This window comes from Alligator sinensis, unplaced genomic scaffold, assembly GCF_000455745.1.
Source record: "Alligator sinensis unplaced genomic scaffold, ASM45574v1 scaffold1546_1, whole genome shotgun sequence".
Lineage (NCBI taxonomy): Eukaryota > Metazoa > Chordata > Crocodylia > Alligatoridae > Alligator > Alligator sinensis.
Window position 1 is genome coordinate 672384 of NW_005842689.1, and position 17044 is coordinate 689427.

At 45.1% G+C, this 17044-nt stretch overlaps 1 protein-coding gene across 2 annotated transcripts in view; it reads left to right on the plus strand.

Annotated features, from left to right (window-relative positions):
- The window catches only part of WRN (Werner syndrome RecQ like helicase), a 161866-nt gene that overhangs the window by 79475 nt on the left and 65347 nt on the right, over nucleotides 1–17044 (plus strand). For both annotated transcript variants that reach the window (XM_025215937.1, XM_025215938.1), the window contains 2 exons: nucleotides 4503–4571; nucleotides 8224–8306. In XM_025215937.1, the coding sequence (XP_025071722.1) occupies nucleotides 4503–4571; nucleotides 8224–8306 (152 nt within the window). The remainder of the gene's footprint in view (nucleotides 1–4502; nucleotides 4572–8223; nucleotides 8307–17044) is intronic.

Below are 17044 nucleotides of genomic sequence, written 5' to 3' on the forward strand. Positions count from 1 at the left end.
GAGCCCAGAGGGGGCGTGGGCCCGAGGCTGGCAGCAGGGGCATGTTACAAGCTGGTGGTGACCCCAGGGAAAAGCGGCCCCTCGCTCGCCCTGTGGCCAGCGCCCCGCGCTGTAGCCATTTGCAGCCCGTGTGGGGCTGCCTGTGCCTGCTCCAGACAGCCCCGTGTGGGCTGTGAGCAGCTGCAGCAGGGAGTGTCGGCCATGGGGCGGGCAAGGGGCCGCTTTTCCCTGTTTTCAGCACCAGCTTCTTCCCTGCTGGCGAGCAGGGGGTCGGGGCTGTGCGTTGCCCCCGGCCTGTACTGGGGGGCACTAGGAGTGAGCAGGTGTGGGAGCCAGCCGGAGCACAGGGCCCACACCGGTGTCCCGGGGCCAGTTCTGGTGGGGCCTAAAGCAGGGTGGCAGGAGCGTGGGGTCCCAGCCAGCAGGGGCTTTATGGAGCCGAGCCAGCTCCCCGCTCTACCTGCTGGTGCAGCCCAGCCCGGCTCCACAGACCCCTGCCAGCCTGAGCCCTGCTTTGGGCCCCACCAATGCTGGCCCTGGGACATTGGTCCCAGGACATTGGGACATTGGTCCCAAGATGGTGACCAGGGAGTGAGGCACCTGTCAAGGGGTGGGGCACCTGTCAAGGGGAGGGGCTACCCATGCGGCCCTTGACAGCCTGTGAAAACTGGGTAAGCGGCCCTCCGCCCAAAATAATTGCCCGCCCCTGCTATATAACATAGGCCAGAGAATTTAACCTAGTTGTTCCTTGCCCAACTCCAGTAACCTCTGGTTGATAAAGCATATCTTTAACAAAGAATCCAACCCTTCCTTAAGTTAGTTGTTCCAGTATTAATTATTTTCACTTCTAAAACTTCTCGCAGTAGAAGGGCTCTTGGTGTCCAAACAGATGCTTACAGACCATGATCAAATAAATGTCTTAAATATCTCTTCGATAAACTAAATAGATTGCCCATCTTAATTCATTCATTGCAATGTAGTTTCCCATATTTGAAATTATTTTTGTGGCTCTTCTGAAATCTCTTCCAGAAATGAATTGATCTGCTTTATGTAACACAAGACAAATTCTTAAAAAGGGGAGCCAAGAGAACAGCTTTAGCCAATTCTTTTTAAACTCTTCAATGCAAGCTGCTCAAATAAGATGTTAAAATGTTTAATTTTTACAAGTTGCTTCTCAGCATCTAAGTAGCGTTAGAACAACTAATATTTTGCAATTAATTTTTTGTTTGCTTGTGTTTTTTTTTTAAACAAAATAGGGGAGAAATATTTTGAACACTTCTTTCTTTTTCTGAATTCTTGGTGAATGTTTTATTATTCTCCAGTGATAACACACCTGTGCTTTTGCTACTATTTCTTTTTCTCTATATATTTTAGAAATTGCTTCTTGTTGTAGTTATCTTTACTAACCAAAGACTTTTCATTAGAGGTGCACCAATATATTGGTGCCCTGTTAGATCGGCACTGATAAAAGGAAAATTAACGTTATTGGCCATCAGTTTTTTTTGCCCATTGTAGCCAATAACATCACCGATAAATGCCGCATACATGTGCACAGCCATAGCACGCACACAGCCAGGAATGCAGCTGGACAGTGTGAAAACAGTGTCCAGGTGGTAAATCTGTGGGGGGGGGCGGGAAGGAGCGTTGGGGGTGACAGATTGAGGCCGCCATGGTGAGGGAGGGAATGTGCCTACCGCAGCCCCAGCCCCTCCCAAACCAGGGCAATGAATGCGACCCTGAGGCCAGGAGCGGGACGGAGCCATGAGCGGCTTGTCCAAGGTGTGCCAGGAGGGAGGGTGGCTCCCCATCACTGCGTGTACCCCCAGGGGAGGCATGGGGGGCATATGCCCACCTGCCCACCTCCCTCCCCCCAGATTTGTGTGTGGTGTGGGCGTGGGCTGCCCACTGTAGGCTCGTGGCCAGGGGCTGTGCTGGCTGGCCCGTTCCTGGTGGGGGGCTGGGCTGGGGCTGGGCTCAGCTGTGTGGGGCAGGTGGCGGCGCTGGGAGGGGTGGATACAGGGGTGTTCGGGTCATTTTGGGGTTGCCCATGCCCCCCCAAGCTGCCCCAGAGCCGCCCCTGCTCAGGGCATTCGGCTCTGCTGCCTTTCCCTGCGTTGACCGTGTGCCCCCTGCCTGCCCCTCCCAAGTGAAAGGCAGCAGAGCCGAGTGTCCTAAGCAAGGGTGGCATTAGGGGAGATTTGGGGGGCTATGGCCACCCCAAAATTCCCCATAACCCGGCACCCCTCCCAGCAGAGCAGCTCCTGGCCCCAGACCCGCAGCAGGCAGCCTGCCTCCACCTCACGCACAAATCCAGGGGGCACACGCCCTCCATGCCTCCCCCAGGGGTGCACACAGCAGCAGGAAGTTGCCCCTGCTCCCCACTCCCACCACACCCCTGGATGAGCTGCCTGCATGTCTGTCCCTCTCTCTGCCCCAGGTCCCATTCACTGCTCCTGCCCCTCCCTCACCATGGGGGCCTTGATCTTGCCCCCCCTCCCAATGCCCCTTCCCTCCCCCATGCCCCTTCTCATCCACAGACTTACCCGCTGCTTTCCACACTGCCCGGCTGCATTCCTGGTCACATGCATGTGAGCAGCTGCATGAATGCATGCATATGGAGCCCAGGGGCCCCAGCCAGAAGGCATGTTATATTTAACAGTGAACATTATAGGCTATACTGGCAAAACAAAATCTGATAGCCAGTAATGTAAATTTTCCTTTTATTGGTGCTGATCTGACATGCACCAATATGTTGGTGCACCTCTACTTGTGACCCCATAGCAGCCGAATTTGACATGAATATCAGAGGCAGCTGTGGGATGCTGGGTAGTGGAATATCATGAGATCTGGGAAAAATGACCAACTCCTTAGCACGCTCTGCTAGAGGGTGCAAACATAACCTGAAATGTTTCACAGTGACACACTTCAAAGTTGTTCCCAATTTTTTTTCCTCCTTAGGATTGTTTTTGAAGTAGAGCAGCCGTTTTTAAAACACTTAATTGGCCGAGTACATCTGCACCTGCATTTGGACTACTCTAAAGGTTTTTGGACTGCTTCAAATGTTACATTAGTCCATGTCTAACAATGCCTGAGCCAACAGTGTTTGAAAACTGAAACTAAACAAACTCAGTCTGGAGTTAAGACACAATTTTATTTTTAAACAATGGGGGCAGTTCACAACTAGAACCATTTACCAAGCATTGGATAGATTCTCCATCTCTTGAAGTCTTTTACAGGCTTGATGCAAAAGTTGCAGGGTGACATTTCATTGCCTTGATTAAGGAGGAGAAAAAATGAGATGGTCTGCACTTATGCAACTTGTTTTTGATAAGTTGTAAAGCCCCACATAATTTTTTTAATCTAAATTAGTGACATCTATTGTTAATAAGAATTATACTAGCTCAGTTTTTCCCCCTTGTGCATATCAGGTAAGTGAAATATCTTTCTAACTGGTGGCTTTGTAAAAAAAAAAAAAAAAAAAAAAAAAAAAAAAAAAAAAAAAATGTAATTTATCCAGAGCAATCAGTGTCACCACCATTTTGAATAATCAGGGTTTTTTTGGGGGTAATCAACACAGTAAGAAGTGCTAAAAACTATAATTATGGTACTGTACACCAAATATTTAAAAACAACAACTAAATGTATAAATGTATTGTACTGTGTAATGTTTTGAAATCTCAAGTACAAGTAAATAAATAACACACTGTTGTCTCACTAACAAATAAAACCTAACTGTAGACTGACGGTTTTGCTAAAACAAAACTTCCCAGTTAAGTGACTTTCTGGATAATTGACTCCATACTGTATTTCACAACAAACTTCATATACTGTCTTATGTGAAAAAATGGAAGGCAAAATAATTTAATTTCTGTAGCTCTGTAGCCCTGTTAATTTGGCTGTCAGTCTAGATGAGGTGCTATCAGAGAAAAATGTGAAGGGAAAATGGTGTGAAACATACGAATGATAAGATCAAGGCAATGTACATCCAAAAGTTCTGAAAGAGCTCATGTGCAAAGTCGCTGAAATGGCAGTAAAATGACAGAATCTCTTAATAAAAGAAGTGTAGGGTGGCAAATGTTGTACCTATATTTTTCTTTTAAAATTTAGCAGTGTACAAAGGAGTAACAGGTTAATAATTATTTTGTTTATAGCTAGTGGATTGATTAAGGCAATAATAGAGTAACAAACCACCTGGAAGATTATGATATGATAAGGTCTAACTATCACAGTTTTTGTGAAGGAAAATCAAGTTTCGCTAATATATTGACATTTTCAAAATGAGCTGATTTAATCTAGCAGGGTAAAGAACCAATTGAAGATTTTAGATATTGAAAAAGGCCATTGCTAAAGTTCTGTGCAAGAAACTAATAGAGAAATTAAGTATTTATGGAGTAAAAGGTGAAATATTGTCATAAATTAGGAACTGACTGAGAGGTATTGCAAGAAAAAGAACACAGACTTTCTTGAATGAACCAAATCTTGCTTCTGCTTTCTTTTTACAGTATGTCAGGCATTCCAGCTTGTTTACTTGGAGCAGCTCAGTCAAAAAATGTTATAGGGAACATCAAAGCGTAAGTTTCATTACTTTTTTTTTTAGCACCCAAATCCTGAATACAGATACTGAAATTCTTTTAAATGCTTTTTAATAATTTTAATAAATTAACTAAAATCACTATATTTATTTTAATTGGGATAGCCTTCTTTCCTCCCCCACAAGCACGATCCTCTGGTACTAATGCCAGGGAAGTTTTTGAGAAGTGGCTCCCAGTCCAAAACACTGACCAATTTGATTCTGGTCCAACCAGTTCCCTAGCCATCCATTCTGAGCTATCATGGGATGCCTGCATGCCATTCAAAAGACATTCTGTGTAAGAGGCAGGCAAGGTTGTTTGGGTAGATATTATGTCTTTTATTAGACCAATTGAGTAGTTGGAAAATAAGTTTTTTGCAAGGGCCTTTTTTCTACTATTGTAGAGTGTCCCTTACTCACCTTTGGCTTTTTTCCCTGCTCATTTCCCCCTTCCTCCCTTCCCTGCTCTTATCTTTTGTTTTCCTAATTTCCACCTATTTACATTCTCACTGACATCCTGTCACACTTTTAGATTTTTTCATTCCTTGGAGTCTCAGAACAGCAGAGATTTCCTATGCTGGAAGAAGGGTGATTGCACCCAAAAGCTGGCAAAACATTTTTTGCGAACTCCACAGTTGGTCTAATAAAAGTTATCACATCTACCCAAAGAACCTTGCCTGCATATGTCCTTAGACCAACATGGCTACAACCAAAAACCCATTCTCTGCAAGAGGAACCCAAAGAGGGCTTGTGAGTCCTGTGATTCTCCCAGTACACTCTGAATGAATCATGTCACATGGCTCAGCCTGTTTGTGTTGGTCCAAATACCAGTGTTAGGATTGTCCCCCTAATGCTAACGCTTCAGTGGTTTTCTGTCTGTACCACAAAGTACCACCATTCTGAACACTTACTGCCCTCTTCTGCCTATGTAGAAATATTTTCCTTTCCCTCAGCTTTGGTGACATTTTTGTCAAATGATTTTTTTTTCTCTCCTCTTCTGTGATTATACCTTCTCTAAAATCTCTGGGCTTTTTGAGTTGTCCATCATGCATGGGTTTTATACTGGCCTTTGACATGTACACCAGATACTTCTGTTCCATTGGGGCAACTGGTGACACTGGTGACCATTCTAGCTGGGGAACAGGAAGGAACAGGAGATCAAATTTTGGACAAATCCCTGGGGTTTTCCTCTGACCTAAGCACTAAATCTTTTTATCAGCTCTGCCATCCAGCACCTTCTCCCTCTGGCAACCCTTCTTATCTCCAGCACCATGTCATTCAAAGTTAGCATTCAGGGCTTGGACCCCTACCAAAATGCAGGGCTTGTCTCCACCCCATTCCCATAGGACAGAGCCTCGTTCAGGGAAGTCCTCTTGATTATCTCAGGTATTGGTATCCCTGTGCAAAAATAATCTTCCCTGAAAAACCTTTTGGCCCTGTACTGCAGAGGTAATGCAGATTCTTATAAAGCACCAGGGCTAACTGTATCAGCCTTTCCTCTTCACTCCAAATAACCTAACCACGCATGAGCTACACGGAAGTGCATAGATCTCAATAGGTGAAATCTCTGGTGCTGGACAGGCCTTGCAGATGCCATGACATTTTACTGTTAATGTTTGTTCAGATGTAGATTTATATCCCATCCTAACCAGAAAGCTTCAGGGTGGTTTACAATAAATGACAAACCATCCACAAATGAGAGACAACATTAGACTCCCCAAATGATACCCCGGAACTTGAAAACTCACTCCCGCTTTCCTGTCTATCACCCATAAGAACAGACTCTCCAGCGAATCCCAGCAGTGCCTCCCAATTTTCCCAACCCCCATTCATGTCTGATTATAAGAAACCTGTTCTTGCTCCAAGTGCCCTACCTATCACACCCAGGAGAGATCCCTCTACCCTCCCCTAATATCTCTTCCATACCCATACTTTCCTGTCCTACAGAGTGTCTGTGGCTGTCCCCAAAAAAGCACATATCTCCCCTGAATCCCTCCAACAAACACAACATTAAATTCAAAAGTACTAAAATAGGGACATAACAAAGATCCTCTGTCCCTGTCAAAGGGCAACACCAAGGAGCATCCTTAAATGTTATTTATCACAAGGTGGCACCTGTCCAGGGAGGGCTGTTGGCTCTGTAGGGTATGCAGGCTGGCTGAGTGCTTTTCCCTTAATACAGGTAGCCAAGATGGTGCCGGGGTGGGGGGAAGAAGCAGATGGCAGAGTTGTTTCAAGTCAAGGAAACCTGCTGGGTCTATAGGGCCTTGCCTCTGTTCAGGCTCTGGATCTCAAGAGATGGAAAAGGTCCTCCACCAAGTCAGTACCAAGCCATCTTCATGACCTGGAAGTCTAATATAAGTCTAATATAATAAAAACTCCAGTTACTGGCACAACATGGTTTTACTTGTCTTTAGCTATTTGTGATGTGAACTCATGACCATGCGATCTCTCTAAATATGTATTAGCTGTGGCTCTGTGCTTGGTTCTTTGGCTCTATTGAGCAATGAGAGCCTCTCCATTTACAGTTTTGTAAAGGCTGCTCCATGACCAGAAGACCCAGCTTTCTTTTGCTGATAAGCTCCATTAACATATGGGCTCCAGGTGAAGAGAACAAAGAGGAAAACAAATGATTTATTTTGATCTTCAAGGTTTTTCTCCTGCAGCTGAAGGACATTGCCTTCCCAGTCCTGATGGAGGACAACAGCCCAGAAAGCACAGCAACTACAAGGAACAGTTTTGAGGGAAGACCTTCTTAGTCTTTGTACCTCTAGGATGGTGCATGTACAATCCAGATAGCACACAAAGGCTATGTGTCTTGGGTGCAGATGGACTCTCTAGAATAATAATGTCAATGTCCAACCTCTACTGTGATTCCTGTGGGAACTAATATTTTTTAAAGCTACTTACTTGGCCAGATTTGGAGAGTCTTTCTTGGGTGTGGGAAAAGCCAGTTCTTTGACACCAGAATAATTTCCCTTGCCAAACTTCCAGTCCCTTCTCTGAAGCTTGGAGATGCTACAACTTAATAGAAATATTGTAAGAATTTTTTCAACGTGGTCAAAAACACACATTTACCATAACCTTGTTCTCAGGAAAGCTGAACTGTTTCAGACAGCTTTTTCCAAATAAAAACCCCATAATTCCACCTCAGGCAGACACACAGCATAGTATCCCTTTACTCTAATTATTAAAATTTGGCAAAATTATAACAAAAGGAGGTCTTAAATTAGAATGAGTTAGGCAAATTTAGATTTGTGGGTCACTACTAGTCCTTTCTTTGATTGCTTCTCCCCACCCCTCCTCTGTTTATCATTCTGTTTTCCCTTCCACTCTAGCTCAACTCCCAACCTTTTGGGGATCACTGGGTAAAATTTAAAGACCTGTGCTTTATAGGAAGTCAGGCTAGATGACCTTAATGGATTCTTCTCACTCTCAAATCTATTTAAATTAATTTCTTCTTTCTTGTTTGTCATGAAGTTTTCTTAGTTTTCCCCTGCCGTGCTTCCTTGTCTCTATCCTCTTCCTCTGTTCTTTTCTTTCCTCATCCAAAACTTCTTTACATTGCTCCCCTCCCCACTCTTTTGCCCTCCTTAATGCTTGCATGCTTTTATCTCAGTTTGTATAACAGTGTATATTCCCAATTTTTCTAGAGGTCACTATAGAGTTGTCTACATGACTCCAGAGTTTTGTTCAGGAAACTTATCGTTGATTCAGGAACTTGACCAAACTATTGGTAAGTTAACTTCAGGTTCATGGAATTACATTGTTTTTTATTCAAATAACTACTTGGGGTGTACAAAGCGGGCCCTATTCGATTTGGATTCAGTCCAAATCAGGGACAGTGATTGGATTCATTGATTTGGATCACTGTCCCTGATCTGATTTGTCCGAATCCAAATCTGAAGATTTGATGCAGACTTGGAGAATCAGCAGTTCGGACATAGACACATCTTTAAAAGTACTTCTGGTCCACTTCTGAGTCCTCCAGGGAGCGTGTAGGCCCCCCACTGCACCCTTCCAGCTCGGCGATCAGCCACGGGGGGACTCTGGGTGTGTCTTCTCCCCCCTCCCCCCCCCCCCCCCCAGAAGGCACCAGTCGCTGAGTTGGGGGGTGTGCAGGGTGGCCCCGCTACATGCTTCCTGGCAGACCTGGAAGTGGACCAGAAGTGCTTACTCAACCCAGAACTTACTCTGCAGCAAAAGTAGTGGTCCTCAAGCTGTGCTGGATATGCACGATTTTGTCTGCAAAGTAGGTGACAAACTAGTCAAAGTGGATTGAAATAGACTCAGTTTCTGGACAGAAACAAGTCAGGTTAACCAGACTGTTTACCACCCAGAACAGTTCCACTGGATCACACTTTGCAGATGCAGGCGGCAGTGGGGAAAAAAACACTTCTTAGCAGCTGCCACTGCCACATCATAGTCCTTTAAGAAAGATTTATAACACAACTGATCAGCTTCAGCATGGGTCAAGAGCTACTTGCGCACCAGCTGCCTACCCTCACACTTAAGCTGTCTCAGTACCCCCATGTACCAAAGGGACCTCTGCTGCTATAGTAGTGGGAACAGGTGTCTATGACAAAGGTCAGTGTACTGTTCCATACATTAGCCAGGCCATCGAAAAATTAGCTGTCATGATCGGTGAGAATGTCACTCAGAGTCCTGGAATTCTTCTGGTTCCATGAGTGTCCAGGGACAGACCAGCAAAGTGACTGACAACATACCAGAGCCTAATCAGAGATTGCCAGCTACCAAATATAAAATGCCACCTGCTTTTCCACAGTACAAGAAACAGAAAAGTAGGGCTAGAAGCCCTGTAAACTATTTTTGTAACAAGAGCACACTGTTAGTTCATATTCAACTTATGATGCGCTATATAACCCCTGTATCCTATTCTGCAGTATTAAAGTTTAGCCAGTCATCCCTCAATCTGCTTGTGCATGCAATTACTCCACTGTGAGTGCAGAACTTTCATTTGTCCTTATTGAATTTCATTCAATTAATTTTGGACCAATTCTTTAGTTTATCAAGGTCATTCTGAACCTAATCCTATCCTATCATCTAGGTTCCCTGCACCTCTACCCAGTTTGGCATCACCTGCAAATTTGCTAAATCGTATACTCAATCCCATCTTCCAAAGCATTTCTGAAGATATTAAACAGTACTGGACTCAAGACAGATCGCTGCAGAATCCCATTCAAATACTTCGTCACAACTAACTGCTGAGCTTTTGGGCTGCTTGCAGACATGGAACACCCCCTGTCCACCTTCCTTCCCCCCCCCCCCCCCCCCCCCCCCCCCCCCCCAAATGGCACGTTAAATTTGGTGCGCTCCTGTGCTGAACCCAGCACATGCCCAAAAGAGGCATCACGTTAGTTACACCTGGCTTTCCCAATGTCTGTATAGATTGGGCACTTTAGTGGTGTTTTTTTTTTAAATTTTATCTAATAGCTGATGATTCAATCAGCTTTAGATAAAAGCACCAAAAAGCCTCGCTGAAGCACTTGATCTATACAGATGCTGTGGAGTCGGGTCAAAGTAATGCGCTGCTGCTTCTGATAAAGTGGGAGGGGGAGGTTCCCCCCACATCTGTCAGTACCCTTGATGACTACTCCTTGAGCACAATAATGCAACGTGTTACAAAGCCACTTTACAGTACTTTCATCTAGACTGCATTTCCATAGCTCACTATTGAAAATGTCATGGGAGACAGTGTCAAAAGGCTTTGTAAAGTCAAGTTATATAATATCCATTGCTCTCCCCTCATCTGTGAAGCCTGGTCCCCTGTCATAGAAGGAAATTAGGTGGGTCAGGCATGACTAGTTTTTGGTGAATGCATGTTGGCTCTTCCTGATCACCTTGATCTCCCTCAAATGCTTATACATTTCTTGATGACCTGCTCCAAAAATCTTTTCAGGTGTCAATGTCAAAGTCACTGGTCTGTAATTCCCTGGATCCTCATCTTTCCTTATAAGAACAAGCATTACATTTGCCTTCTTCTAGTCATCCAGGACCTCACCCAACCCCAAGAGTTCTAAACCATAATAGTAAGTAGTACTGCAGTTTCCTCAACCAATTCCTTGAGTGCTCTAGGAAGCATCCCATCCAGCCCTGCCGACTTGAAAATAACCAGCTTCTCTAAGCTGCTTATCTCCTCCCCCTTCCTTGCTGACAAATGCACTCATCTTATAGCTGACTTTATTCAGGAAGACTAAATGAAAAAAGGCATTAAATACTTCAGCATTCTCAACATGATCCATTACCAGACCACGCTCTACATTCAATAAGGGACCTATATTTTCTTTGATCTTCCTCTTATTTCTGACATTACTTCCTCTTCATTGTCTTATGTCTCCTGTTAGCTGCAATTTATGCCTTGGCTGTCCTGATTTTCTCCCTGAATGCCAATGTGATACTCTGAAACTCTTCCCTAGTCTGTGGCTAAGATTTCACTTTTTGTAGGATCCTTTGAGTTTCCACTCACTGAAGAGTTCATTGTTTAGCCCAGCTGGTCTCCAGCTGAACTCCCCATCCTTTCTTCTCTTCATGGTAGCTTTCTATTGTGCCCATACTGCAGGTTATTTAAAGTATGACTAGCTTTCCTGGAGTCTTTTCCCACCCCCATGCTTACCAGAGGACCCCTCCCAGAGGATCCCTCTACCAGTTCCCTGAGTGTTTTAGTCTCCTTTTCTGAAGGCCAGCATCTTTACTCTTCTTTTCCCTAGGACTTGGAAGTCTACTGGTTCAACCTGTGTTACCTTCCAACTTTACAATCCCAACCAATTCCTTCATGGGCAACCTCATGTTTGTGGTTTACCTCTTCAGTGACAGGGCCAGCCTCTGCCTATCTATTGGGGGGTCTCATATCTTGAAGGTGCTTCCTTGCTGCAAGAAACTGCTCTAATATAATCTGGAAAGCCAGTCCCATCTACAAGAGTATTTTCCTCTTTTTTCAACTGATGCCCTCCAATAATGTCATAAGAGAACCAGTTTGCCCACCTGCAATATTTGTATTTCAGAATGTACAGATTCATCAGGTATAATGCTCTGAAAAATCAGCTAAAGTAAATAAAATGTTTTAATTTTTTGAAAATACTACTGGGAACTTCTGAAGTACTATTTGAGAGATGTGAATTCTTCCTCTGATACTGAAATGCCTACAGAAATCCTTCCCCTATCATGGTTCTCATTGCTGATCTTTCACTATTTCTCTCAAAGCAAACACATTTGCTGCCTGTATATTTCTCTCACTGATAACACGGTTTGATGACACCAGTTAGTAGAAGTAACAACCCAAAAGGAAGCCCCACCCAGCTAGCAGAGAGGCAAGAGCTCTTCCTGAAACAGACACTGGCAGAGTGACTGCTTAGGAGCAGATCACCCGGAGGACTGCAAGACGAAAGGAAAAAGCTTCACACCCAAGTGGATCAGTGGGAGGAACTTGGCAACAGCTGCTTGCAATGAAGCCTCTGAGTAAAGAGTGTTAAAGGACTAGGGTGACAAGTTTGTTATGCAGCCAGTAGGCTTACAGTTTAAATTTATTCAGTGTGCTTATGTTTTAGTTATAGCTATTACTGGTCGACCAGGTTGGGACTAGAAAGGGGAGGTTTGGAGGTCCCAGGGTGCACAGCAGCCTGTGTGGTTTGAATTTATGGGGAGGGGAGCAGGCACAGGATGCATGTTAGCCCCTAGGGGCAGCAACCAGGGTCAGAGACCCAGCATCCCTGGGCAGAGCTCTTGCCTCTCTGCTAGCTGGGTGGGCATCCTTTTACTGAAGTCCTTACAGATGAGCCTCTCTAACACTGACTATAATGTCATGACAGTCAAATTCTTTCAGGAGAAAGTAAGTAAAAAGAAAAATCCAACAAAACAACATTAACAGCTCTTTAAAAGGGAACAACATAAATAAACTAGTTATAAGGAAATTGCAGTGTACAACTAATAAGGTGAAATGCCTACAGGTAGCATAAACACTTTATAAAAAAGACCATGTTCAGAGTAAATGTATACCTGTGATGAAGGAAGCTCAGTGACCTGGATTCTAGCCTGCAGTTCTGGTGGGAAACACTTCAGGAGGCTCATTGTGAGCAAGCTTTACTGTAAATGATTCTTGTAAATAGTTCCCTAAGCAGGACATAGAATCATAGAAAGTTAGAGTTGGAAGGGACCTCAGGAGGTCATCTAGTTCAACCTCCTGCTCAAAGCAGGATCATTGCCAACTAGATCATCCTAGCCAAGACTTTGTCTAGCCAGGTTTTGAAAACTTCCAAGGATGGAGCTTCCACCACCTCTCTGTTCCAGTTTTTTACTACCTTCCTAGTGAGAAAATTCTTCCTAATATCTAACCTAAACTTTCCTTGCTGCAACTTGAGACCATTGCTCCTTGTTCTATGATCTGCCACCACTGAGAACAATCTAGCTCCATCCTCTTTCAAATTCCCCTTCAGGTGGTTGGAGGCTGCTATTAAATCCCCTCTCAGTCTCCTCTTCTCTAGACTAAATAAGACCAGTTCCTTCAGTCTTTCCTCATAAGTCATGTCCCCCAAGCCCCTCACTATTTTTGTTGCCCTTCCCTGGACCCTCTCCAATTTATTCACATCCTTTCTATTGGGGTGGGGGGGAGGGGGCAAAACTGAACACAGTACTCCAGATGTGGCCTCACCAGTGCTGAATAGAGGGGAATTATCACTTCCCTTGACCTACTGGCAACACACCTACCAATGCAGCCCAGTATACCATTAGCCTTCTTATTAACAAGGGCACACCGCTGGCTCATATTCAGTTTATTGTCCGCTGTAACCCACAGGTCCTTTTCTGCAGAGCTGCTGCCCAGCCGGTCAGCCCCCAGCGTGTACCAGTACATGGGATTGTTCTGTCCTAAGTGCAGGACTTCCCACTTGTCCTTGCTGAACCTCATGAAATTTCTTTTGCCCAATCCTCCAATTTCTCTTAAGTCGCTCTGAATCCTAGCCCTACCCTCCAACGTATCTCCTACTCCCCCCAGCTTGGTGTCATCTGCAGACTTGCTCAGGGTGCACCCTATGCCATCTTCCAGGTTGTTGATCAAGACCAGCCCCAGGACCAACCTCTGGGGTGCTTCACTTGATGCCAGCTGCCAACTAGATGTTGAACCATTGATTACTACTCTCTGAGCCCGATGCTCCACCCAGTTTTCTGTCCATTTTACAGTTCATTCAGCCAACCCATACTTTCTTAGTTTGTCTGTGAGAATGCTGTGGAAGACTGTATCAAAAGCCTTGCTAAAATCAAGATACACTACATGCACCAGTCTCCCTGCATCCACAGAGCCCGTCACCTTGTCATAGAAGGCAATCAGGTTAGTCAGGGATGGCTTGCCCCTGGTGAATCCATGCTGACTGTTCCTAGTCGCCTTCTCGTCCAAGTACTTAGAAATGGATTCCTTGAGGATCTGCTCCATAATTTTTCCAGGGACTGAGGTGAGGTTGACTGGTCTGTAGTTCCCTGGATCCTCCTCCTTCCCTTTCTTAAATACAGGCACTATGTTTGTCCTTTTCCAATCATCTGGGACCTCTCCTGTTTGCTATGAGTTTTCAAAGATGATGTCCAATAGCTCTGCAGTCGCATCAGGCCCCATGGACTTGTGCACATCCAGCTTTTCTAAGTAATCCCTGACTTGTTCTTTCAGCATTGAGGATTGCTTACCTCTTCCCCAAACTGTGCTGCCCAGTGCAGGAGTCTGGGAGCTGACCTTGCCTGTGAAGACTGGGGCAAAAAAGGCATTGAGCACTTAAGCCTTTTCTATATCCTCTGGCACAAGGTTGCCTCCCCCATTCAGTAAGGGATCCACACTTTCCTTGATCCTCCTATTGCTACTGACATACTTGTAGAAAAACCCTTCTTGTTACCCTTCACATCCCTGGCTAGCTGCAACTCCAATTGTGCTTTGGTCTTCCTGACTTCATCCCTGCATGCCTGAGCAGTGCTCTTATATCCTTCCCTAGTTGTTTGTCCAAGTTACCACTTCTTATAAGCTTCCTTTTTGTGATTTAGTTTACGAAGAGTTCCCTGCTAAGCCAAGTTGGTCTTCTGCCATACTTGCTAGTCTTCCTGCACATTGGGATGGTTTGTTCCTGCACTCTCAGTAAGGCTTCTTTAAAATACAGCCAGCTCTCTTGGACCCCCTCTCCTCATCTGTCTGGCCTCCCAGGGGATCCTGCCCAGGATTTCCCTGAGTTAGTCAAAGTCTGCTTTTCTGAAGTCCAGGGTCCTTACTCTGCTGTTCTCCATCCTTCCTTTCCTCAGGATCCTGAACTCAATCAGCTTGTGGTCACTGCTTACCTCTAGATGCCCTTTTCATCCCAAGGGCAGATTGTAGTCTAGGCCTGAGGTCAGGCCACAGACACTGGCCCCTGACTGGTTCCCCATGATATAATGTTTCATTGTATTAGTCATCCCCTAGGTTAAGACTTAAGTTTTGTAACTGTTTTGTGGCAAGCTTGGCTGACTGGGCTTGTGGAGAATGAGGAGGCTCTGAGGGAGCTGAAGGAGAGAAGGTCCTAGGGTGGACAGGGAGAAAAGAAATGGCCCTAGGGAGGACAGAAAAGTCTGAATGAGGACAGGGAATTGGAATGGCACAATAAAGATTGTTTTAAAGTGGTACCTTTTGTGCTGCTTGGGACATTGGCACTCTGACCCCTCCTCTTTAAAAGAAGAAAACACTCCCTCCTTCTTGGCAGCTGACCACAAAGAAGGAGGTCCCAGAGGTGAGGTTGGTGTGAATTGCCGGGGAACCCAGGGACTGAGAAGAGCCAGGGTCTCAAAGTCCGAGGCTTACCCCTTGGGAAGACATGCTAGCACTGTCTGCAGGGGGTCCTCTCAGGAGAGGCAGACCAAATAAGGCTATGGGGAAGTCCCAAGGAAGAGCTTTGTCCTTACCATCTGAAAGGGCAGTTTGATCCTTTTTCTTTGTAACAATACCACAAATCAAAAAGGCTCTTAAATGTTCCTTCATTCTCTCCCTTACTTCCCCCACCAAAAAAAAAGTAGAATTAGAAAAGTTACTGAGAGAGGCCAAAAGTGATCAGGAATATGGAACGCCTTCCATATGTGGAGAGACTGGAAAGACTAGGACACTTCAGCTTGGAATGGTGACTGTTGCGTGGGGGGAGGTGGATGTTGAGAAACGTCTACAAAAGTATGACTAGTGCGGAGAAAGCGAATAGGGAACTCCTGTCTACTATATAATATAATTCAAGAGATGGACTAGAAAATGAAATTACGAAACATTAGGCTTAGGAAAAAAGGGAAGTATTTTTATTTATTTTCCACATACATAATTAATAGATAGAACTCATTACCACAGGGCATTGTGAAGGCCAGTAATATAACTGGGTTCAAAAGCCAGTAGTACAACTGGGCAGTGGTCAGGTATCCGCATGGAGTCTGGGAGCAGAGGTCTGCCATCAGTGTGTTATCCAAGGACTTTGATAATTAATTAAATCAAAGTCTCCAATTGAAGGGGTGGGTGGAGTTGTCTCCCTCAGGCAGTGGCTGGACAGGCATCTGGCTGCGGTCATCTGACCCCAGCACACTTTCCTGCCATGGCAGGGGGTCAGACTTGATGATCTGTTTGGGTCCCTTCTGACCCTAGCATCTGTGAATCTATGAATTTGGTGATCTACCACAACGTCACCCTGGGGTGATTGGAATGAATTTGCATAAATGAATGACTCAGATTTAGATTGAACTGAAACAAATTTAACCGTTTATTCAACAACAATTAGCTAACTATAAAGGACCACAATAACAAGCTAAGTACTATGTACTAAAATACTATATACATGATCAAGCTAATAAATCACCATATACAAAACTATTTACAGATGCAGGGTCAGGGTCTGAGAACCACAATTATGACTGACAAGATGAACAAGAACACGTGTAAGTACAACTGACACAAAGATAGCAAGGTTTACAGTTCTGCACACATACATCAGTACATCCATGGTCCCACGCCCCTGGGACTGGGTAATACGTACCAAAGGGCTGACAGCTACTCAGATCAGATAGGACAATGCCTGAGAGCCAGCTGGCTACAGCATCTTATCAGCAGATCGAGAGAGAGTTCAAAGATGGTCACTTGACTGATGGTCACTTTTCCGCATACCTCACAGGTATGACTTAACACTGTGGAAGGCTGACAGCCTGACTGGCCAGGTCAGATGCAGGCTCTTCACACAGCGTCTCAGTCCACTCAGCAACTCTCAACAGCCACACTAACACCGCAACTATCAGCCACCTTACACATCCCGCTCCAAATGCCTCACGCTTCTCCTCACGCTTTCTTCATTTATAGATTCCCACTAGACGGTTCCAGCCACTTGGCACCTGCTCCTCCCCCCCGCCACTTCCGGCAGCTTCTTCAGGGCAGGGGGCCCCAAAACTATTTTTTGCAGGGGGCTGTGGCAGTGCCACTTTGGGGGCCTGCCC